Source organism: Cataglyphis hispanica, chromosome 19, assembly GCF_021464435.1.
Source record: "Cataglyphis hispanica isolate Lineage 1 chromosome 19, ULB_Chis1_1.0, whole genome shotgun sequence".
NCBI classification, from domain to species: Eukaryota; Metazoa; Arthropoda; class Insecta; order Hymenoptera; family Formicidae; genus Cataglyphis; species Cataglyphis hispanica.
In genome coordinates this window covers 1,021,957-1,047,243 of record NC_065972.1, presented here as the reverse complement: position 1 = coordinate 1,047,243, position 25,287 = coordinate 1,021,957, and the positions used below count along the sequence as shown (strand labels likewise).

The following is a 25,287-nucleotide window of genomic DNA, read 5'->3' as shown; positions in this document are numbered from 1 at the left end:
ACGAGTTACACGCCTTTCCTTACAGCTTTAATTCAAAGTTTTTCCGCTTATTACACAGCAAAATTATTTCAACCGCTATTTCTAAAATGAAATCAATAATATAATCGTGATAATAATTATAACTGATAACTGTGTGTGTGTCAATTGTTTGGTTTTATCACAGAATGATAGCAGCATCATTCACTCCGCTCTGTAATGGTAAAAGGAATTATTATTGTGATTGGAAAAATGCACAACATATCGGAGGGAAAGCTCTCCGTGTAACCTCGTATATTACATTATTACGGTAAACACAATATTTATAATCAATATTTATAATTGTAATAATAATCCATGATAATAATGGCAATAATGATAATTATAATAAGGCTAACTACACAGGGGGGAGGTGGCCATGGGACGCCGCCGCGCGATCACGAGAGGCCACCGCTCGCTCACTCTCTCTCTCTCTCTCTCTTTTTTCCTTCGAATCGATTTCGTATCAATCGATTCGACTATACACGACTTTTACAACATACTCGTGAATAATTAATCTAATTTTACATATTAATCATTAGACAATTCATTACAATTACGAACCTAGTCAGAAGAACGTCACGACACATAGGAAGGACCGCGCGCGCGCCCCTCTTTTCCCTCCCATGCGCCTCGTTGTTATCGGCAAAATTTCACACCCTCCGGGGAAGAATTTCGATTCCGAGGAGAAACAGAAATTTCAATTACATTATTAATTTTTTTATGCTACTGTCAAAGAGAAAATTTATCTTCTTAATTCATCATCATTCGGATGGCCAATCTCGTCTTTCTCTTCACGAGACAAAAAAAATGTAATACAAAAAATATTCTCAGCATTTTTATAAATATTTAACAATATTATTTATAAAATTATTACAATTATAATTTTCAATAAATGAATAAAATTTAATAAAATTATTAATTATTAATTATAATTATAATATTCAAGATAACATTCCGTTTAATCTATATTACAGAATTTTGAGAGATGTTTCATTAATTTAGCATAAGCTATAACAAATAAAAACAATCGATCAAAATTACTTATATTATTAATTATGTTCCTCTTCGGATGGGTTAATAGAGATAATTTTCTCATGTAAGAGGGTGTTCGGAAAATTCTGTCCGCACGAGGATTGATCGCTTCTTACGAGGGATAAAGAGGGGACTTGTCTCTTTTAAGATACAAAGGCACTGTACACGTAATGAACATACAATTAGAAGAGGCGGTCCAGATGATTTTTCCTCCTTTTCATCTTTTCACGCCTCTCTTTCTCTCTCTTCTCCATCTTTTTTTTTCTCAATCGGTAAAACGTGCCCCATTGAAAAATATCGCTTCGTTCTATATCTGTGTCGTTTAAAATACGGCCATTTTCAAATTATGGCCCTTAAAATAGGGGAGCGATTTTCCTTCGTTTCTAGCTGCATTGGTCGAGACTAACTTCTTCTCTTCTCTCTTTATCTAAATTATTATCTAGCTTCATTTAAAAAAAAATAAATGACTATGATCGGATTGGATGCGCGGTAACTATTTATTATTATTACAGGGGAGAAGTGGAAGAGGGAGGGAGGATCATGAATATTGAGGGGGAAAGGGGAAGAGGGCGGAAACGATTGGTCAATGCGATCAGAAGTCAAGAAAACGCTCCTGGCTTGAAGGTGGGATTTCTCACGCTTATCACAATTTGGCAGTGAACGTTTTCACTTTGTTGTTGTTGTTCTGTCGTTAAGAAATACACATAGCTTACATAGCGACGTAATAGTAGTAATGTTTCAGCCATTCTTTTTCAAAATTTATACACACACATATACCATACGATTGCTGGCTATATTAATCGCTTTCGTTCTATATATATGTCTAATAATGCTACGTTTTTTATACAGAGGTTTATCCATATATATACATATGTATGTGTGTGTGCGTGTGTGTGTGTGTATGTGTGTGTACATATATATATATATATATATATATATATATATATGTGTGTGTGTGTGTGTGTGTGTGTGTGTGTGTGTGTGTGTGTGTGTGTGTGTGTGTGTGTGTGTTTGTATGTATGTATGTATGTATGTATGTATGTATGTATGTATGTATGTATGTATGTATACGGCTTGGATTAATGAGAAAAATATTACTTCGCTATATATTATTTCATGGATCAAAAATAAATTCTCGTCTGGTCTGCATGATTCTTTTTCATCTCGGTTTTTTTAGGGTATACAACTTAAATTATCGATAGTAATAGTAGTAGTAATAGTAATAGTAGTAGTAGCACAGTTTATAGCGAAAATATGTTTTACGCATTTTTCTTTGTCCTCTCATGAAGCATGATTTAGTTAGTCCTCCATGGACAAAATCATTTTGTCAGAAAAAAGAAGAAACCTCTTGCTTTTTAAATTTTTCACTTTCAAATTACATTATAGACTATGAAGGATTAATAATCATCTTTATCTTTACATTTATCGAGAACGCTCAAATTCGTTTATACGCATCCCTTATCGAATCTTATTTATCAACGAAAAATCAAACTCAATAAGGTGTTTATTAAGAATAAGAACAAGATTGAAGGGCTCTTTTTTTTACCAACCGGGAAGATTCAAAGTCGCGTGCACTCCATCGTATTAATTTATGAAAATATCGAACAAACACACGACAAACGAGCGATCTCGTTTTTCTTTAACTACGAAGAGGCTCGCAAAGGAGCTTTCTATACTCTTGTGAATTCGCCTAATATCCTTATTCTTTACATTAAATATATATATATTTTTATTCATATATTTATATATTTATAATATGTATATGTGTATAATATATACATATGTATACACACACACACATATATATACAGGGTAGATCACTAAAGCTATTACACAGACTAATACTTCTAAAACTGAACAAGATATGGTTTCTTATTTTCCAGCAACTGTTTAGAATCGAAGCGGGCATTCGACGCAAAAATGACAGTAATTTCGAGCATTTATTTTAAAAACTGTTCTGAACAATTTTGCCATTTGACATTGTTTTTTCATTGTAACCTTGGTATAATCTTGACTATGTGTGATCATTTTACTCAACAAATGGGCTACAGTTGTATATAATAAAAACGTTATCAGTTTGAAAAAAATGAAGGTCTTTAATATGATCTTAACGATTTCGTTTAGAAAAAAACTAACTTCTCACATAATGCTTCGATACTAAAAAGTTGCTGCAAAATAAGGATTTCATATCTCGTTCAATTAAAATAATTATTAACCTTTAACGCCTTCAGTGATTTATCCTGTACAGTATAATTTACGAATTAGCGATTAATCGAAGGATGTCGAGTCAGTTCGGAACTTGCAGCTGCCGGTGGGATAATTAATATATATATATATATATATATATATATATATATATATATATATATATATATGTACATGGATCACTTTCCTTTTCCGCCGGCAACGTGCAAAGTTGAGATCATATAGCGTGCTTGATTTAAAATGTGAAAAACAAAATTGTTTACCATCCCTCCTCCCTCCTTCTGTATTCTATCGCGAAGACATTGTCTCGTATATTATATATTTTATTTTCCCCTCTTCTCTCTACACACTTTGTCCGAAAGTGTCGCGCGTGATCGTCCTGGACGCATACTAAGTTGCACAAGTACAGATGCCCTAACATTCGCTAGAAGATCATGGAATTCCCCTCGGATATCTCAATTCGAGGAAACGATCGGTCAGCTCGCTTATTCTTAAAAAAAAAAAAAAATTGATAATAAAGATCGTTGATACATGAAACGAGGCATTGATATGTCAATTTAGCGAATGTCGAGGCACATGTACGTCCTGCCTAGAAAATAAGAAGAGAAGTTGTTTTCTCTTGAAACTACTCGCTCGGTGGAACTAGGCGCTTCTAGATATTCAAAAATACATCGTCCCTCTTGCGGATGATCTTCTTTCGTGGAGCAAACAGCTAACTACTTTTTCTTCTCTACTTCTGACCTCCCCCCTTCCCCCTCCCGTAATTTGCCGGGACCCCGAGAATCGAGAAGTTGAAAGTTAAAAGCGAATCCATCCGTCGCGGATTGGTCCTCTTCACTGTCTCTCGAATTAAACAAACATTGGTTGCATCTTCCTCGACGCAAAAAATTATTTGACATCGACGAAGATTCGCAATTTTTTGTCCCCTTTCGCATATCTATAAAGTGTGTGATTGAACAGTGAAGAGAACCTAAAGACGTTTACGTTGTTCGATCTGTTTGCGTGTTGGACGTTTAACGACAGATAAAAATAGATAGCCGCTCTTAATCTTTAAATTCCTCCGAATCGAACATTAATATACATGATGGCGGTCTGGCACGTTGTATCGGCTGTGAACGCCGTGATCAATTGACGAGACTGTGAGTGAAAAGGTACTTTGTTCTCTTAAAGTTATAACCTGATGAACAGAAGCTCTCTCTTTCCCTCCTGTTAGCGTATCTCTCTTTTTTTGGACTCTTCGCGAAAAATCCTATCATTGCCCTGCGCGCATATATTTTTTCCTTTTTTTTTTTGGTTTCGCTAAATTTCGAGGATTCTGTTAACGCAAATATTCGCGCATTTAAATCCCTCATCGCGGGAATAAAATTTCGATGGGAGACAAAAATCTTACATTTTGCGGCTACAAAAACTAGCTAAGTCATTACGCGAGAACAATGTGATAAAACTCGAAAATTTTACAACGCTCTTCCTCCTTTCAATCCTCAAGCATATGCATGGAGCCTCAGATTCTATCATTTTGTTTTATTTTAGCAGAGTTCTCTGTGTTCCTAATTTCTTTCGTCTCTTCGTTTATTAATTTTGACCAACAACAATCAAGCGACAGTCGAATATCCGAGATCTAAAATGCCATGTGTAGGAAAAATTAAATTTTATGCGACGAAAAATCAAAAACTTTCATCTCAATTGGGAGATAACGTGTAGTAGGCAGTAGAAATCATCCTACGCTCTAACGACACTCTTGCTAATTTTCTTCATTTTTTTTTCTTTTTACTCTCGACGTCAATTTGTATACAAAAATGTACAAATAATTCTTGAGCAGTTCCACATAGTGGCAGTAGTTTGCCTTCATACGTATATTTCCCTAACAACAATCAATTAACGACAGGCGATCGTTCCCTTACGTGTAATAAATTTAATAGACGGCTAATCTCTCTTTTTATCTCAGTGTTTTTGTAAGTGGCAGTGAATCACCTTACCGCGAAGTCTCATAAATCAACCGATTTCAAAGAGAATAAAGAATAAAAAGAAACGACTCGGAAATTAAATTCTATGTCCGCTGTTCGCGCGATTAATCGTATTCTCGATCACCATTACGACGATGATAATTAATTATACAATGATAACGACGATAAGAAGAGTCTGATCGGTGAAAGAAAACGTCTAGCATACCGAAATGGAAATGATCGCATGATTACGCCGCGGGCCAATTATTACGCTATTTAAAATCCTTTGACAGTCGGGAACAGTCTTCTTCAAGTCAATACCCGAGAGCTATATAAAAAAGAAAATCGTGTGATCGCCTTCATATTTACAGGGAATAAACTGGGCGCGATCGGCAGCGATTCGCCTTTTTCTCTTTTTTTTTAAGGATATAAGCCAACTAGATTTGTACAAACAGCGCTAACTAACGAGCGAGTGGCACGAATCGATCTCCGTGATTGCCTTGAGGACCCTTCTCTCCTTCTTTTTTTTCCCCAGGATCGGCTCGCGCAAAACTCACCGTCACAAAATGCGCCTAAAAGTCATGTTGTACACAAATTGAGACAAAAATATACATTCAATATGACGAGGCAAAGCATGACGCCTGTTATATCTCAGATAACGTATCGACTTAAAATTTTTTTTTTTTAAATTCTGTCTTAATAATGTTTTTTTTCAATGATTTTTATTTAAAATCATTGTCTTTTTTTAAAATCGATACCACGAGATAAATTAGTGTCACGCTTTGCCTTTTCTATTCGGAACATTCATGGACGATCGCCTATGAAGAGCTTTTAAGGAGCCGGTCCCGGTTAGTTTCGAGTAGCTCTCAGGTACACTGAAAATAATGCTTATCGCAAGAAGTGTCCTCCTCGCTAACAGTAGTAACCATCCGGGTAGAATTCGCATTTCCCGGATGGTGGTGATCACTACTGTTGCAGCGTGCTGAGAAAATCTAAATATCTGTGTTGCATGTAACCTCAGGATGACTGGCCGATCTGTGCCTGCAACATGGTCGACAGCGCCGCCCCCGCCGATGATAATAACGGTGACGATGATGAGGAAGTTGTGGCGGAGGTAGTGGCGGTAACTTGCGGCATATGTAAGGTGAATCCGTCGTAAACGTCCATCAAGTCGCGCATACGATATTCTTCCAAGCAGACGAAGCCCTCCAACGAAGGAGATTGTTTACGCGCGCAATCCATACAATGCACTACGTGACGTTTTTCCTGCTCGCGGATGAATAGAATATTGAACACCTCAATCTGTAAAAAACAAAATGATATATTAAATATAAAAGAATGGAAGATAATAGAATGAAATGTGTAGAGTTTTATAAATTAGTCTTCTATGATTATGTTATATTTCTAGGAAAATTGTTTTATTAAAGAGATGTGAGAAAAAAAAGACGCACCTCGCATTGGCCGCAATAGTGCGAAGCCTCATTCTTGCCGCGGCCGTGGAAGCGCACTTCTACCCCTTTACTCTTAACAAACTCCAATATCAAGCAACACTGTCGTATCGTCCGCAGCAAACAGTTCTTGATTAGCTCGAATAACCGCGGATCCGATACCTTGATGTTGCGCGCTAGATTCCACGAGAGATGCACCATCGGTACAATTGATTTAAATGCCTGCAATTTATTCCATTCGTAACGCTCAATCGCTAGCTGATACTGTCTAGCGGTAAGCGGTCCAACGTTCCATGCGATGTTGTTGCACCAGCCGACCGCCTGCACCCAATGAACGCAGCCGGCGTTCACCCACACGAGATCGCCTGGTCGTTGATGAAACCTGTACACCGGAATGTTCTCCTCGTATAGGTCGTCCAGATTCGGCCACCAGCTGCCATGCAAGTAACTGATGCCATTGCGCTCACAAAGTGCGCAAATCATGCCCCAATAAGCATCCGGTACCGCAAACCACTCGCAATCGCCCGGTCCGATATTGATGTTGATCGAACAAAAGTTATTGTTCTCTTGATGGCCAGGTGTTCTGCTACCTGGTACCTGAAAACAATTACATAAGTCAATTACAAATGAAGAGTCCAAAGAATGAACGTACCAATTTTTCCATTTTTCGTCTTTTCGAGATAACTCTGCGATGATGTAGTTCTGATGAAATAGTTTTAGATTATCTTATCATAAAAATGAAAAAAATCTGCTTAGATCGAAGGAAAAAGCGAAAAAATGTGCGTACAGGAGAAAAATGTTTAGTCACACATGTTTAATCATACAATACAGGGCAATTTTTTATAAAAATACATATTATGTCACTAAAATAAAATTAAAAATGCTCTACTGTAAAACTTGACACAAAGTGATTTGATGCGTTCTTCTCCTGAACGCTTTATTTATATATTCGAAACACTCTTCAAACGCTATATAAAAAATATATGCTCTACATTTTTTTTAAATTAAAATGGAACAATAAAGGCTCTTACGAATATATCATACAAAGATAAAGAAAAACAATTAAGAGACTGCGCGGTAATTTGTGCGCAAATGTTATATAATCAAATTATATTAACATAAAGTAGCGGTAGATGTAATAATAGAAAGCGTATATTTTGGTCCTTTTTTTTATCCATCTTTAGCGTAATTACAAAATAAATAAAGAACAGAAATCGAGCTGTTCATTGATATCACATTTGAACAGCTCGATTACGCATATATTACCACGCTTGCTCTTAATTGCCTCCTTTCATCTTTGTATAATGTTTTTTTAGCTAAAAAAAAATTTATTTGTATTATTAAATTCTTTTAATTATACCTTCATATATAACTGCACAGTATTCATTCCTAAGATCACGTGGCCGACATGGCTAAGCATATTGCCAGCCGATACCACTCTGGCGAAGGCTGGCAGCTTCATGAGCTCGTGCAATTGCGGTTTCCACTTTCTTTCATCCGACAGATCCACGTTGGTACCAAAACGCAGCATCTTGGTTCCTGGTCGACCGGCCAAGCCGAAAGTGTTCTTCTTACGTCTGACCGTTTGACCAGTACTGTCTTTTGAGTCCGAGTCTGACAAATTGGAAACGTGCATGCCGCCACCCTGCACCTTCTCCTCCCTCAGGCTCTCCTGAAAACTCGAAGCTTGATACTGCGCGTATTTGGCAATCGTCGTATGGCTACGATGGCTGATGCAATTCCAGACTTTCTTGTTGAGCGTCGGATCCCAGTTTTCCTCGCTGGTTTGCTGCATCTGCGTACGGACCTCGATACCGTGATCCGGATTCGCCTCAACCAATGTTTTGGTCGAGAATAGTCCCAAATCGAGTTTGAGCGCAGCTGCGAGGCCGCGTATCACAGCAATCGGATGCTTTAGACAAAATTCTTGTAGAGAAGGACCGAATGCGTCCTTCTTGTGCTCTAAAAAGACGCTCGGTGTAGACGGCAACAATTGTTCCTTCGTCAATCGTTGACTGGGTGGATCTGGCGGCGCCGGCGGCGGTGACCGATCGCTCAGTATCGAACAATTCGGCACGCCGTTCAACCCTTGACCTTTGCATGCTTCGATTATCGTTCTCGCGTCCATTTCGATGCTAAGCTCTTGCTCTGGTTGTGGTTCATACAACGATTGGAGCTTCAAATTCATCATCGTCGCTTCTGTCTTGGAAATATTGGCAGCAGCTTCACTTTTGTTTGTCACCGCCGTCGTTGTTGGCATCATCATTGAAGACAACGACGATGTCGTCGTCTCGTTCTTCACTGTCGTTGTCGCCATCGTCTCGGTCTTCACCGTCGTTACAGTTGTTGTCACAGCTGTTGTCACGGGTGTCGTCGTCACAGCCTCCACCGTCGATTTAGGTTGCGTCGGATGCTGGGAAGAAGCTTCTTCTGGCTTTTCTAGCTTTACTTCCTTCGCCTTGTCCGCCGCATTCTCTTCGAGATTCGACGGCGAAAACGGACCGGAACTCAATGTACCGTTATCATTAACGACATTGCTACTCAACGGCTCCTCTTTCACGACGGTATCCAGGCCATCGGAGCCGAAGTGCTTAAGAAGATCTTCCGCCAGCGACGTAGCAATGTCCTTCTGTGATAGCAGTGCCTGCAATTCCTGATCCGTCATGTCCAGATTATCCTTATTCGCCATGATCGTAGCAGAGTTCTCCGGGTAGCCGCCGGTCGCCGACGAGACCTGCGTATAACCCTGAGCAGCGTACTGATTCGGTTGCTGCTGGTACTGACCGCCGTATTGAGCACCGCCTGTAATTTGCTGCCTCTGGGGCGGATAAGTGGGATCGGAGGCGGATTTGTAAGGCATGCCTGGTGACTGCGTAGTGTTTCCGGTCGCCGCCGTGTTATAACCGACGTTGGTATCAGAAAAGCCTGTCTGCAGCGCCACCGTACCTCCCTGCTGCAACTGAACGCCAATCAAAATTAAATGACTCCGTGTAATTGGCTTTAACGTGACATGCATTTAATATAAAAAATGAAAATAAAAATTTTTCATGACAAAAGTCTTTGCAGAGTCTCTCGGCCATGCGCGAGAAAGATAGATTAACGATTCAAGTCTTCTAAAAATGATATATTCAATATTTACCGGTTGTTGCGGTATGCCATAGTTCTTGATGACACTCGACGTTTGACCGAGATTTTGAGGATGACCACCATAGGCTGTGGGATGGCCGGGCTGTCCTGGCCTTAGGCCCCGTTGCGCTGCTTGCTGCTGCTGTAGCCTAATGTGTTGTTGATGTTGCTGCATCGCACGATACTGTTGCTGCAGCTGAACGAGCAAGGCCTGTTGCTGCTGTGACAGATTGCCGTGATTTTGCTGCAAAACCTGCAGCATTTGAAGCTGCTGCGACGATAGGTAGTATGGCGGTGGTCGTTGCTGCGGCGCGGCCGATATCACTTCATCGGTCTGTTTATGAGAGAAAAATTCAACTTTATTAATTGATACAAGCATGAAATATTTAATACATCAGCTTTATACATTATCTCTTTATACACATATTCATTTTTAATTGTTAAAATATCCTTACAATTAATTTCGAGATTTTTTATACTGATAAGATAATTTAAGTTATTAGATTATATTCTAAAATAAGTTACAAAATCTTTACCTTAAATCGCTTAGGATTCTGTCCTTGAGTTTGAGGATAAGGCGGTGGCGGACCAGTAGGTGTGGTGCCATATTTATACGAAGGTCCGCCGGGTTGCTGCTGTTGCTGTTGCTGCTGCTGCCGGCTGGTGATCTCCGCGCTGATCGGCAGATTCCAAGCATCTTCGATTGACGGCAAATGCCGCTTCCTGTAAATAAAGATAAAAATTATGATAAAAACTCGATAACTGCAAAAAGTATAAGTACAAAACTTTTAACTAAAGTTTTTTTAAAAATTCGAAAAATATGTTTAAAAATAAAATTGGATATAAGATGTAGATATGATGTAGCGTAAAAATGTATGATAAAAATCTTTTCCATAGCGATTGTGACATTTGATAGATGCAACGTTTTAAATAGTTTGATAAATTTTATTATTGCAATAATCGTTAAATCCTCGACACAATTTCGTGTTTGCGAAACGGAATAATAATCATATTGCTCGTTTTTTCCTGTTATTGTTGTGGAACGAGTGTTTCAAGTGTTTTTTTCTGTAACAGAACATGTTTTTTCATGATATTTATAAAATATCATTTTATGTTAATAATATTCATAATTTTCAATAAAAAAATTTTGTTTCTTATGTATCTTAAGTAATTTTCTCAGAAAATTTAATAGAATATAAGGAAATTTAATGCAATGCCATCTTGTATATTTATCATATTTATCATATTAATTTTGGCCTATTATATAGTTGAAAGAAAAGAAAAACATTGAAGTATATTATAAGGGACTTTATTTATTCATATAAAAAATTGATGTAAAGCAATCAAATTATACGTAATTTTTTTTGTTCTTCGTTTTATTATATTTATAGTGATAGATGAGATATTCTTTTCTTCGTAAAGATACATTTTTAGAGAATTTTAATGGTTTTTGCAAAATATGATATCCGAGATAGAATTTTTATCTTTTGTCCAAATTAATTTTGACATTACACATTTTGTATTTTAAAGATTTTGTAAAGATTCAAAAAATAAAATTAAAAAAAAAAACAAAATTTGAGAAATAAAATTTATCATCTATAATGATCCATCTGTTCAAATCTTCGAGGATTATTACAAATGAAATGCGTATTAAGGATTAATATGATTGCGTGTAATCGGAATCGCGTAATAACATTGTAATACAAGTTGATTTCTCAACTCACTTGGTAGCGACAGAAGGCATTGGTGGTGCTTGACTTAGATGACTCTGCAGAAAGTTGATGCGCTGTTGGAGGGACGGGTTCATCGGGTTGTTGCCACCGGACTTGACGCCACCCAGGCCCACCAATGAGCCCGTGCAATTCGCTGCGTTGCTGTTTCCCCTGTAAAACCAGAAGGACAACTCTTATCTCAAATTGACCTAATAACCCAATCGTCCGTCGACGTGAATTTTTTAGATCGACGCGAAACATAAATCTAGCCTTCAATTTACGCCACGTGCTGATCTTATTCATGCGCTAGAAATACACGACTACTATAAAGTGTAAAAATGCACACATGGTAAAACTCGACGAGTAAATAACATGATTAATCGAGATTGTAATAAGTTTACCCAGAGAGATAGAGCATAGAATAAAAGTAATAATTTAAGGCTACGACGAGAAAAATCTAATACTTGATTAGAAATCATACATTTTTAAAAATCATGAATAGTTTAATCTAATCATTTAACACCAAATAATATAAATTTCTTATCGATGTTGAAAAACAGAGATATAACGGCTTTATATATATAATAATTAAATGTTTGCTCGTTTAATAAACCCGCCCTTATATTAAATATAATGCGATTCTCGTTGCATTGGTGTGTGACGTGCAATTTACCTGGATGCGTTAACGTAACAAGCCAAAGCGTCTTTCGGTTGACTAACGCTTTCGTACAGTATCCCCAGATTAGTCCAAGCGGCTGAATGGGTCTTGTCTAGTTGCACAGCGCATATGTAGGCTTGCAGTGCATCCATAGGCTGATTCTGCTGCTGATACAGAACGCCTATGCTGCACCATGTGTCCGCATTGCCTTCCGATTTTTCGACGGAATTTCTGCCGAGGACAGAATATTCATTTTTTTTTAAATTTGAGAAAAAAAAAACAAATATTTTCTTTTTTCTAGACTCTAGAAAAAGTCTAGGAGAAAGGACTAAATTAAAGTAAGAACCGATTCTATTAAACTAAGAAGGAAAAGAATTAAGAAAGAAGGGACTCTATTAAACTAAGTACAAATTATCAGTTGCACATATTTTTTACATAAAACATCAATTTATAAAATAATAATCATAAAAAATGAGAGATTTCAAATTATATATATAATTTTTTAAAATTTTTATATTATATTAAATTAATTATATATTATATAATTATACATATAATTAAAAATAATATAATTAATTTAATAAAATAAAAATATTATTTATTTAAATTATTCACACTTACAAAAATCTAAAAATATAATTTTAATAAAGAATACCAAAAAGTTTTAAACTAAATTTCGCAACTAACGTATCTCGAGTTACTAATTTACTTTCCTTATTTATTTATTTGTGCACATTACCTATATGCGATAAACGCATCGTGAACCTTTCCGGAGGCGGCCAGACAACGACCCAAGAGGTAGAGGCTCTGTCCACTCTTAGGTTCAGCGTCGATGGACTTCTGAAGACAATGTATAGCTACAGCCTGCTTCTGCTGTCTAGTTATGCCCAGTACAGTACAGTCAACCACGTGATACATCCATCCTGCAAGCGACAATGTATTTCATCAAACACGCGCGCTTCTGCTTTCCTTCTACAATAGAACTGCACGAGGTGTTACCTCGATGCTAGACAACGAGCTAGTGAGCTATACTGAATAGATTTTCGCAGGTACAGCCTAGGGATAGCTCTGGCAGTCATACTGGCTGTTCCTTCTCTAGGGGGACTGTCTCGTATTACCCCTCTAGAAACATAGGCGTAGAAGCGCGGAAAAACGACTACTATGCGCAACACGAGTGTCTCGTCTTCTCGTCGAAAATGGATCATTTTTTTTAATCATCTTTACGTGGCAATAAATTAAATTTATAGACTGCACTCGATGCGAATCTTCTCAGAATAAATTAATAAGAGATCTTAATTTTATTGCTAATCCCTTTCACTCTTTCAATTTAAAATTTCTTCAGAAAAAGCGAAAAAGTTTCAAATTTGTTTTCACTTTGCAGAGATATTTCATCTTCTAGTAAGCTTGGATAATTTTCAACGATTCTCTTTAACATATCATAAGACTCGGTATCATACATTATCAAGATGTAATGTGTAACTGAAGGAATAAAATATTTCTTCAAAGAACTTAATTAAAAATAATCAAAAAAGGAAAAATTCAATTAATAGAATTCGAAATTTTCTTCTCTTTTAAAACTTCATATATACCATATATTATAATATTATAAATGTACGTGCAATATTATGTGTGTGACATATTATAATACATTATAAAAAAATGTTTTGTTTGCGCGCGGTATTATAATGATGTCGATTTATGGCAGCCGCTTCTTTTGCAGCGCGTGTTTACCTGTTGATACCCAACGGATTAATCGTCGTGGGAAAAGCGACGCGTCGCGAGAAGTTGTTTTTCCCGACAAACATATAAATACACGTGAGCACGTGGCAAAACTGCGGCCACGTGGAAACCGCACTTAATTAGTTTGCCGGATCGATCAAGATTAACTTAATTATGCTTCCATCCGTACATTCAATGATTTTCATAATTATTTTACTTTATTAGAATACATCTTAAGAAGATGTACTCTTAATAAATAAATAAATATATATATATATATATATTTATTTATTTATTTATTTATTTATTTATTTATTTATTTATTTATTTATTATATTATATTATATTATATTAGTTTTATTTTATTTTATTCTTATATTTAAAATTAATTTTCAAATTTTTTCGAAATTATTCCCGCCATTTTTCTCTTATCCGCGAGACTAATAATTGTCAGTCGCTGGTCTACCCTTAATATTATTTATTCACCTAGAGTACCTGTCCCATTCGTAATGCCGTGGTCCCATGCACGGCCAATTCGCAAATCTGTCGGGTCTGCCTTTACATTGTGAACTCACCTGGCCTCAGACGAGCCCCCGAGAATCTCTCGAGCTAGATCTAGATCTCTCAGTCGATTTAAATCCCATCTTTTCTGAGAAATCTTCTACCGATTCTCTGAATTTCCGAAAATATTGTATTCTTCGAATCTAGAAAATTACGCTTCATCTGAATTCCAACATTTCGTTTTTACGACGCTGAACTCTAATTTTACTAAGAAAAATCTTCCGTTTCATCATACGAAATTCTTCGCGCACATCAATCGCAATTAATGATAAAACGTGAAATTTATTATTCAGCCAACGAGATACTTGTCCTTTTTCTTCGCTGAAAGGACGGATAGAAGGACGATGTCCCTTCCGAAAAAAAGGGAAGCGGAAACCGGTCAGCCGCGACCGGGACGATCCAAGCGAGGAACCATAAACAGGTCGTAAAGTAAGTTCCGGTCGCGATCACGTTTTCGAGAAGACACAACTCCCCGGGGATGCGAGACGTGTGACTTTTATCGAGAAGCGATCCGTTCCGAAGGGAAGAGAAATAAGAAAGTGCATTCGCCATTTAAAGGGACAGTCATGGCGATTTAGGGTCCGAAGGCAAAAACTGTCATTAGACGGGATTCTTTTTATCTGCGAAGGACATTTTAGACATTATCTTTACTGTCGAAACGAATAAAAACGAGGAAGAAATATCACTCCCACGACGAGCTTCGAGCAAAAGGATGATTTTGCCCTCGGTTCGTCGCGCTTTCAGCTTCACTTGAATTCGGTCGGTTCTCTTGGCGTGCCGGCTGCACTCTGCCAAGTAGTCTGCAGACACGTGTATTGATTTATTCCGGGTTAGGGTGGGCCGGGGATGAGACGGAGAGGCGATCCGGGGGAGGGAGATTGAATGAACGAGGAACAGAGAGGGAAGGAGAGGCAGCCGTGAATGGGACGGAGAGAGAGAGAGCGACTCCGATGGTTGTGGGAAAACTATCCTCAGTCTCCGTTTCTCTCGCACCTGCCCTATGTCTCTCTCTCTCTCTTTCTCTCCCTCTCTTTCGTTTCTGTTTCAGACTATGCGTACACTAGACGCCGAATCGCGACGGGGTACGCTTAAAGTGTCCCCCTGGAGTTAGAGTAAAGTCGGAGTCCTTCCAAAGTAATACAAAGTTGCTTATAGTGACGTCGACCTTCAATTTTAAAAGATTAATGTATACGCTTTCTTTCCACTTAATATAATTTTTTTTTTAACACTAACTTTTTTTTAAACACTGTATATACTTATATACAAAAATATATATTATATCAAAAATTCTAAAAAAAAAAAACACACTTAATTATTTTTTTATAAACTGTCGAAGATTTCTAATTCAAAAATTTGAAGATATTCTCGTCAAATTTACATTCAAAAGCATTTAAATAAATTTATCGGAACAAAATTCTCTTTTGTTTTTACATTTATCGCGCATTAAATATTTAACACACTCCCCCCTCCCTCCCTCTCTCTTCTACGTCAAATAAACTTTCAACCAGAATTTTCCGAAAGTAATATTTTTGTTTCCTCTCTTTCCACAAAGTCTTAAATATTTATATATGAAATATTTGCATACTCCCCTAGAATTAGAATGTGTCGGAATCTTTAAATATTTCCGAACGCGATATCTCTCGTCTTTCCTTTTTCTAGCGTCTTGAATATTTATACAGGATCCATAGTCCTAGCAAGACAATCTGTCTTCTTTTCCCTTAACGAAAATATCGAGCGACCGACAATTTTTAACTTTCATGAATCAAAATATAAAGAGATAAATTTTAAATATCTTAGCATATAGAATCTCGCTTATTATAATTAATTATGTCGCGTTTGGCAAATTAAATCGAGGGTGATTATCTCCGAGAATCGGCGTGAAAAATAAAAATTAGGTAATTCACAACAAAACTAGCTTCATAATACGCGTACTCTCTACTTCTCTCAAAAATAAATTTAAGCTTGCTCAAAAATAAATTTCTAATTGGTCTTTTTTTTATCTTTGTCAATTAGTGTCTTTTGATTAAGAGCTTTATTTTACATCTAAAAAATTTAATCTCGAATAAATTTATTTTCCCGCTCTTATTTATTATTATTAGCAGACAGATCCACGGACTTACCCAATTGTCGGCAAATGTCGGCCTTGAGATGCGACGGCAGTACCTTCTCTTGTAGCAGGACTTCGTAGTGTTCCCTGGCCAAGCGATACTTGCCCTGAACCTCGTACAAGTGAGCAATGTGGAATTTTACTGCGACACAAGAAACAAAGTTCCTTAATATTTTTTCAACAGTCTAATTGAAAAGAGATATTTATTAGTCGGAGATAAATTTTTATCGGTTAGATTTGAGGGGGAATGTTGGGAAAGAACGATTAGAGTGGATTTCGATTAACTTCCTCCATCCTAAAACGTCAAAACGCAATAAGAGCACTGGCGCGTAAGCGAAGCGCGGCTGACTATTTAAAAAAGTCCGACTTCCGGCGAGGAATTATATTATATATTCCTAGTATCTGAGAAGCGAGAGAGAAGAGTGACTCCTGGACGAATCATTGGATCATTACGCGGAGAGCATGTAATTCGGAGTCATGAATCAGCGGCAGTCATTCTGATTCATCTTCGCGAAAAACTTCTACGCCTAGGAAATCTAGGTTCCACGTGTATATGTGACGTATACGAGGAAGGGGAAGTCCCACGATTTCAATCTCAATGACGGATCTTCTGACGAATTTCAAGAGTCAATCTTTTCTTGGAGAAACAAAATCATCATTGAATTTTAATATTTAAGACTTATTAATTATTAATATTATTTTAATATAATTTATTAAAACAAAGTCCATCATTTAAAATTAAATAAAAATGATTTTTTTATCGCCATTAGTATATTATTAAGAAACATTCACGACATATTTTCATAATTAATAATATGCTATTGCTTAATTCTTAATAATATCAAAAGCTATAGAAAAATTTTTTCTATAAATTTTTTCTTAAAAGTAAAAAAAAGTTTTCGTGTACAACTGAAGATAACTTGCAACTGATAAATCTGAGAGACGAGAACGATGCGAGTGAAAAAGCGGTCAAGTTCGCGGAGGAAGGAAAGTGATCAAGCGAGCCGAGGGATTGTTGACGGGAGCCGCGATATAAATGGGGTGGCGCGTTTTTCCCCGGGTTTTTCGCAATGTGAGCAGGCAAGCCTATTACTTACTTTCAAGCTTGGAGAAGGAAGCAGGTGTGGTGGCGTCGATCAGGGCGAGTGTCAGGTGCTTCAAGGCGGCGTCAAACTCAGCGTGGACCTTCAGCATCAAGCCGAGCCGTAGGTGAACCTCGCAGGCCCGCGGGAATCCTGGTTCCACCCATAGCACCTGCTGGAATGCTTTCACGGCCCTGGAACACGCAACAGAGCGAAAAGATTATTCTCCAGGGTGTCTATTCAAATCTTGCAAAAAGACTTTCCTGCTATTCCAGGTATTTTTCCACGTAAAGATAATATTTCAAAGATTTTTTTTTTTTGCTACAACTTTCTAAACAAGTTTTTTCTCGTATGCGTTTTCTAATACTTTTTATTCATACGAAAGAAAAACACGGAGCCATTTAATTTAAATTACAGAAAACATTGAAAAGAGACCGGAAAATGCTGTTCCTTTTTTCCCATAATTTCTCACTACTATTAAGAAATATTTCTTTTCCGTAAATTATAATAAAATAAAAAACTATTTTATTATTTTATTTATTTATTAGTCTTTTATTTTTGTTTAATAAAAAAAAAATTAATAAAATACAAAAATAATAAAATATATATCTAGCTTCTAATATTTATTCTACATTTATTGTCACGATCATCGAGACAAGATTGCTTCGCCATTTCTTGCTTCTTATAACCTTCCTCCCTGCCGTACGCACGCAATGTGCAAAGGTGAGCGCGCAGGAAGTGGTTAGTACATAACGTCTGTCACGCAACCACGGGGCCCCGCGAGTGAAATAAAGAAAAGGGGGAGCGGCGATGAGCGCGCGCGCGGAACAATTGTTACGAGCGACATATCGCGAACCGTGCGATCGATATGCGCCGATCGATCGCGCCGATGCACATGGAAAGCTGGAAATGAATAATAACACATACCGCAACGAACGAATGATGACCATAATAGAAGCCCCTTTGCAAAAAGTGTACAATATATATGATTGAAGAGACTTATTTTCAAGCGTCGTTCTAAAAGAATATTTTCTCCTTCTCGAAAAGACGGTGATTACGTGCAATTTTCAAGAGTACGCTTCAAGTCTCTCTGAAAAGCTTGTAATTTTTTAAGCGTATAGGAAATTGAGAAAAATTCAGATTATTATTTAAAATCTGAAGTGATGTTATAGAAATAGTTTGTAGTATAAATCTAAAAAAAATTTATATCTGAAATCAATCGATATTAATTTTTAATATCGATATGAAAAACGGAAAAAACATTTTTTTTTAATTATTCAAATTTCTTTTCATATTTATTCCTACAATTTTTATCACATTTGATAAAAACGCGAAATTATTAAAAACAGCTTTTCGTTCTGGGAAATTTTCTTTTTCAAATATTTTATTTTTTCCCGATAATTGCGTTTAAAAATCATTGATCCACAATAAATCGACAGAATATTCCGATACTACATTCCGAAAACCAAACGTTTAATTTTCCTCCAAGGGGTTACTTTCGATCGCCAGTTTATTGGGAACGTCGTCGAGAGAGGCTGGACGGGAGCCAATGTCAGCTCGCAGCCCGGACGAAGGCGAGAGCAGCCCCACGTCGTCAAGACGTCACTTTCGTTCCCGTTAAACGACAGCCGTGTGACGGTTACATATAGGTCACAGGTTATAACCGGATTTCTCCTCGTCCCTTCCGCGGACACCGCATCCCTTTCTCGAGCCTTCCAAATTTCCACGTTCCACCTTCTCGTTTATATTTTATTATTTTATACTCTCATATCTTTCTCTATTCTTTTTATAGCACAATATTTAAGAAAAAATATAAATTATGATTCCAAAATCATTTTACAAATTATTATAAATTATTATTCAAAAATAAATTATCAAAAATAAAAATAAATCTCTTCACTTGTTCATTTAAAGACATGGGGCCAAGCTTTCCCGTGTCATTCTCACGTAGCGGGGAAAGGGGGTCGTCAGAGTGGAGAGGGGATCAGAACGCTAATCTTTTCCATATCGTTCCAATTTTAGTGTATGCGCTGTAGTCGAAGCGCGCGAGTACATGTCTCCGTGTGTGTCGGTGTATGTATATATATATATATTGTATATATATACACCTCGGTCTGCATGTACGCGACACACTTTTCACAGCGCGGGGTTACGGCACAATTTTCCTATCCTAAGCGAGCGGTTATGAAACACGAGCGACGTAACGTAAGCGCTTACGATTATCTCCGCGGCTCTCTGTAACGTCGCGTTTAACCGCGCGCTTGATAAATGCCCGCAAACAGCTGAGCCGCCGCCTTTCACCGAATGCGAGCTGCAATTCTCGCGAGAGAACCGGCGGTAAAAACGATCGATCCGAGGAACGTAATTTATCGCGGGAACAAAGAAGAGAGAGAGAGAGAGAAATTAACTCTTGCCAAGAAATTAACGCAAGTCTCTAGGACGACGTAATGTATACGAATACACGTGTAGAATACACATCCCTATATACAAAGTGTCCCATATAATATAGGGTAGAGAGATCAATAATGTAATACTGTTAAGAAATGAGCATCTTTTCTGTGGAAAAGTTTCCGAAAAAAAAAAATGCTCATTTTTTACAAGAAATGTGTCGATAGTATCAGTATCTATAAAAACCATGTTGTATATAGAGTCTCGGAAAGACAGAATGTTCTTTTAATATCTGACAGATTCTTCGGTCAAATCAATTTTCATTTTCGTGACATTTTTCAATTAATTTGAAATAACTAGCTTCGTGACAGATAAATGCACAGAGAAACGACATGGTTCGAAAGATACTGTTTTTACCATAAGATTCGTGAAACGCGTTCGAAAATAAACGGCAATTTAATGAAGAGTACAGTAAAAACAGAGCGAAAAAAACGATCGCCATCGCGTCGTCATCATCCACACAAGAGAGACAAAAAGTGTGTATGTGTGTGAGTGAGTGAGTGAGTGAGTGAGTGAGTGAGTGAGAGAGAGAGAGAGAGAGAGAGAGAGAGAAGCGGTAGTAAATTCATTCATAAGAAGGTCCATTCATCGCTTCATTCACTCACTTCGTTTCCTTTCGGGGTTCGTTGTCTTCGACAATGAGTCACTCCCGACGCGAGCGTCAAGCAGAAAGAGAAATGTCAGTGACTCGCCCCGTTTCGCAACAAACTCTAATGCTATAATCGACTATGCTATAATCTAAGTGCGAGACATCGAACGGAGGAGAGAATAGCAGCGGGCTAAAAATCAGTATACAATTGTTCATTCAAAGTGACATATTTTATCCGACGTGTGGGACACGATGAACTGTCTTCTTCATAATGCATAAATTTATATATACATTTGGAATTTATTATTTTTGACATCATGGTTTAATAACTCCAAAAAAAAACTTAAAATTTAAATAAACATAATTATAAAAATTATTTGATAAATTGAATTAATAATTAAGTACAATAATTATGAATATAGAGATATATCTCTTGAGAGAAAGAGATACATACACATATGAATATAATTTCATTATAGTCGATATTTTAATCAATTTTTTTTTTTTTTGCTGATGTTCCTTCCCCACACGATACATCCGAAATTAGTCTCTTCGTTCAGTCACGCTCTGCTGTATAAGCGTAACGTAAAAAGAAAAAAAAAAAAAAGAAAAAACAAACGAGATAACCCAGATTGCGGTTTCGCGTGGCGAAAGTGCGCCCTATATAAACGCGCGAGATTCCGCGCGAAACAGGACGTGTGAGGGTGTAAATGGAGTCGTTAGGGGTGTCGCCGCGTGACGTGTAACGGCAGGGCGCGCGGTATCGTAAGGACGATCTCGGGGACCTTCTCATTATCGCCGCGCAACACTTCCAATTTCCTGCGCACGAGAAACGACGCCGGCGTCACGTCGCGTCGCGTCGAATCGCGTTGCATAACGTTGAGCGCGAGGGGTGCATTAAAATGCACCCTTCAAGCCGGCCGTTTAACACCTCATAAATTAATCGCACGCGAAAACGACCGCGTTAGTTTAACAACATCTTATCGGCGATTTTCTTCGCGGACGATTAACGAGGAAAGACACGAGGTTTCTCTCGAGTTTCGCGAATAAGTGGTTAATATAAAATATTTTTTATTGATTTTTCCTTATAATATTTTCTTTTCTCATAATATTTTTCTTCCCTTCTTTAATTCGATTTAATCTACTTTGACGTCTTATCGATTCAAGCTATTATAATATTATGAAATATATGATAACATTATTAAAACATGTGATTTATTATTGCTAAATTTAATTAATATAAAAATATCTTTATCATAATTAAGAAAAAATGTACACAGTTTTTTATAAAAATATAAATTTTAAGAATTAAATATGTATATATAATTAATTTTCTGCTTATACAATTTCTAGAATGACTAGGAGGAAAAAAAAAGTTTCTGAGACGCGTCTCATATTTTTTCATTTTTACGTAAAGTTTCAATAATTTCGAATTATTCCAGAGATAGAACGTTCGTTGAGAGAAATCTTATTAAATGAATAGATATCGAGTAAATCTTTCGTTCATGGAGAAAACCCTTCCGAAAGCTGTAACCATTCTTAATGACTTCCTTATTATACAATTTCGCTATCTTTGATCACTAGCGTGTACTCGCACGAACGCACGCACCTCCATCGTGACCGGGATCCACGTCACGCACGCTGCATCGGGCGTGACGCGAAAATTTGGTTCTGCAAATTAATTAATTATTATTAATTATTCCACAAGAACAATTTTCAAATACAATTCCGAGAAAATCAAATATATATTAATTGAAAAATTTTAGTTTTTTTCTCACATCAAAACATCTGACTTAATTCGACTTTATAGCGAAAGATTAATATTATGTAAATTCTCGTGTGTTTGAGAGAAGTACAGAACAAAGAAAAGAGAATAGTGGCGCGTAACACAAGCGTATATAAATTAATGCGGGTTGAATGATCCTGAGACATCCTTCCCAGGTCCTGGACTAAGCCCACCCGCCGTGGGATTACAACGCCCACGCAGCTGGCAGTCGTGCACAGTCGTGCTGTCGGAACGAACGACTAACAGACGACGACCAACAATTTCCTAGTGACCCACATCGCGCTCTCGATGTCGTCTCACTCCCACGCATACGTCTCTCCCTCATTTCCTCCTTCTTTCTTCACAATTGCATCTGCATCTCTCGCGCAGCGACTTGTGAGCGAACGAGCGTAAGACAGTCGCAAAATTACGAATTTTAATAAATTATCTCAGATCGATCACAGGAAACTATCGTTTGCCTTTTTTATTAAAATGTAAGAATCCTATGTAAAAAAATTCTCTGATATAATTATTACTCTTGGAATATTATTTTTCAAATTGTTTGAAATCGCTTGTTCGATTGAAATCAAATACCGAAAAGCTTCCAAAAAAAAAAGAGAAGAGAAAAAAGTATTTATTGCTAAGATTATAGTATACATTTTATTCGTAATCAGACTCTCTTTTTCATAAATAGAACCATAAATTGACCGTTTATGGGAATACAAAAAGTTAAGATTGCATCATTCAAATATTTTAATCAATTAGACAACATTTTCTTTGTTAAAAAAATGATGTCGACGAGGCACAACCGGTGCCTTTCTCTGCACTATTTGTCCGCCTGCGAAATAACAACGCACACCATCGATGTCACCGTAAAAGCGAACCCGCACGTGTTGTGTATGCGTTGCCGCCTCGCCTCGCGGATGCACCTGCAGACCTGCTCTTCAGGAGAATCCAGCTGCGCGCTCAACGATAGACTCATTGCCGCGTGTGTCTCTCTCTCGGACACTCTCACCATAAGTGTTTTCGAACTGCAATCGACAAGACGGTTACGACAATTCGACCTTCGAGAACAACGAGAGGCTCGCTCGTTCGCTCGCTCGTTTTGCAATGAATCATCATCGCGCGCAGCCGGTAGTCTCCGATTAAACAAAGCCTCTGTTAACTGTCCTCGAATCAAGCTACATATCGCGTCAAAGAAATATAAATTAAAACGATCAAAATTACGGGAAAGCAACAATACTGGAAAAAAAAATAAATAAATAATATAAAAGATCATAAAATGATATGATAAAAATATAAAATAATAAAAATCTTCATTTGTTCCGCGAGAAAAAAAAAAAATAAAAATTTTCGTTGATCAAAGATATTTCGATAATGGATTAGAGAAACGGTATCTAAGACTGCGCGTCGTAAATTGCGACAGAGGACGAGCGAAGAGTCTTGCAATAGCTTATTGTCCTGCCGTTGCGATAGCTGGAAATTGTCGGACTCTCTCTCTCTGGCATACTCTCGCCACGCGGTGCAACATATGCAACGGTACCTCCCACTATTGCACATCGAGAGAGAGAGAGAGAGAGAGAGAGAGAGAGAGAGAGAAAGAGAGAAGCGAGTCGACTTGAGTGGAGTGATGGACAATGGATGGATGCAAAGTTGCGCGCGCGAGCGCTCGCAGTTGCATAACGGATCGCGCGAACCAATTTTCTCGCTACGGGGACGACGCGAACAGCGGTTCATGACCCGAATCTGCGGCGCTATCACTACGCGCCTCTTGCTTAAAATAGATCTGGAAGCGTTGAGAAAGAGAAAAAAAATTGAAAGCGTCATTCCTCGCACGCGTGCACGGATAGTAGATAAATGAATAGTCTGTGTACATAGCCTACTTAGACAAGGCTACGAGAATTCGCGGCTATCAATTATTATCTCCTTCTCAAAGTGACGCGGAGTGGAACGGATATAGTTCGCGGTTTAATACACGTCGATATAGTTCATAGATTATTTCTGGAAAATTTGTAGTGAGATCTATATCACTATTAAATATAATCGATATTTATTCGTGAATTTAGACCAATTTTTTTCTTTTCGATTTTCGATGTTAAATATGAAATTACAAAAATTTAATTAAATTGAAAAAAATTCAATATCTTTACATGAATAAAATTTCATAATTGATATCTCTACATATAGTTATACTCTTCTATTTAAATAGATATCGATTTTTCCTTCTTGTAATTTTCAATATCAAATATATTATGAGAATTAAATCTGAAATTTCTGTCAAGACAAAAAGCAATCAAAATCTATCAAAAAAATGATACCTGTTTATAACATTGGAAAAAGAACAACAAATGCAGTGCAACAGAAATGACAGATGCATCTCGTAGCACGCGCCAACCTGCAGGTGTGCGTATCACGTGGTATGCAACACACGGTCCGACTAAATCTTGCTGGACAAGGTGTCCGTCGACGGGCTCTTTGACCATTCTCTCTCTTTTTCTCTCTCGTAATATCGTTAAATCCGCCTCTTAAACTGGCCAAATAAGCATTATCTCGATCGCTCGATATGGCGCATTGTAAGAATAAAAAAAAATACAAACTGTTCCAAACACAATTAAGCGAATCTAATTATAGGATACTATAAACACTTCGGCAATCACTGCATGCATTTCCGTTCATGTTTGCATAATTTATTTTTGTACGATATTGCTATTGCTGTTGCATGTAATGTTTATCATATATTTTTAAATCGATGATTTTTAAGCCCCAAGAAAACATATATATATATAATTTAAAAATGCAATAATATTCCAAAAAGAAAAATAGTTTCACTTTCACACATATTCCGATTAAATGTGAAAGAGAATTTAAAAATGG

At 37.2% G+C, this 25,287-nt stretch overlaps 1 protein-coding gene across 2 annotated transcripts in view; it reads right to left on the bottom strand.

The window, feature by feature from the left end:
* Positions 1-255: 255 nt before the first annotated feature.
* LOC126856556 (histone demethylase UTY) overlaps positions 256-25,287 on the bottom strand; it is a 59,908-nt gene continuing 34,876 nt past the window's right edge. For both annotated transcript variants that reach the window (XM_050605153.1, XM_050605154.1), the window contains 10 exons: positions 17,627-17,805; positions 16,543-16,671; positions 12,882-13,065; positions 12,158-12,373; positions 11,497-11,655; positions 10,309-10,495; positions 9,786-10,106; positions 8,007-9,605; positions 6,650-7,243; positions 256-6,500 (listed from right to left, as the gene is read on the bottom strand). In XM_050605153.1, coding sequence (XP_050461110.1) covers positions 6,216-6,500; positions 6,650-7,243; positions 8,007-9,605; positions 9,786-10,106; positions 10,309-10,495; positions 11,497-11,655; positions 12,158-12,373; positions 12,882-13,065; positions 16,543-16,671; positions 17,627-17,805 — 3,853 coding nt within the window. In that variant the 3' untranslated portion in view covers positions 256-6,215. The remainder of the gene's footprint in view (positions 6,501-6,649; positions 7,244-8,006; positions 9,606-9,785; positions 10,107-10,308; positions 10,496-11,496; positions 11,656-12,157; positions 12,374-12,881; positions 13,066-16,542; positions 16,672-17,626; positions 17,806-25,287) is intronic.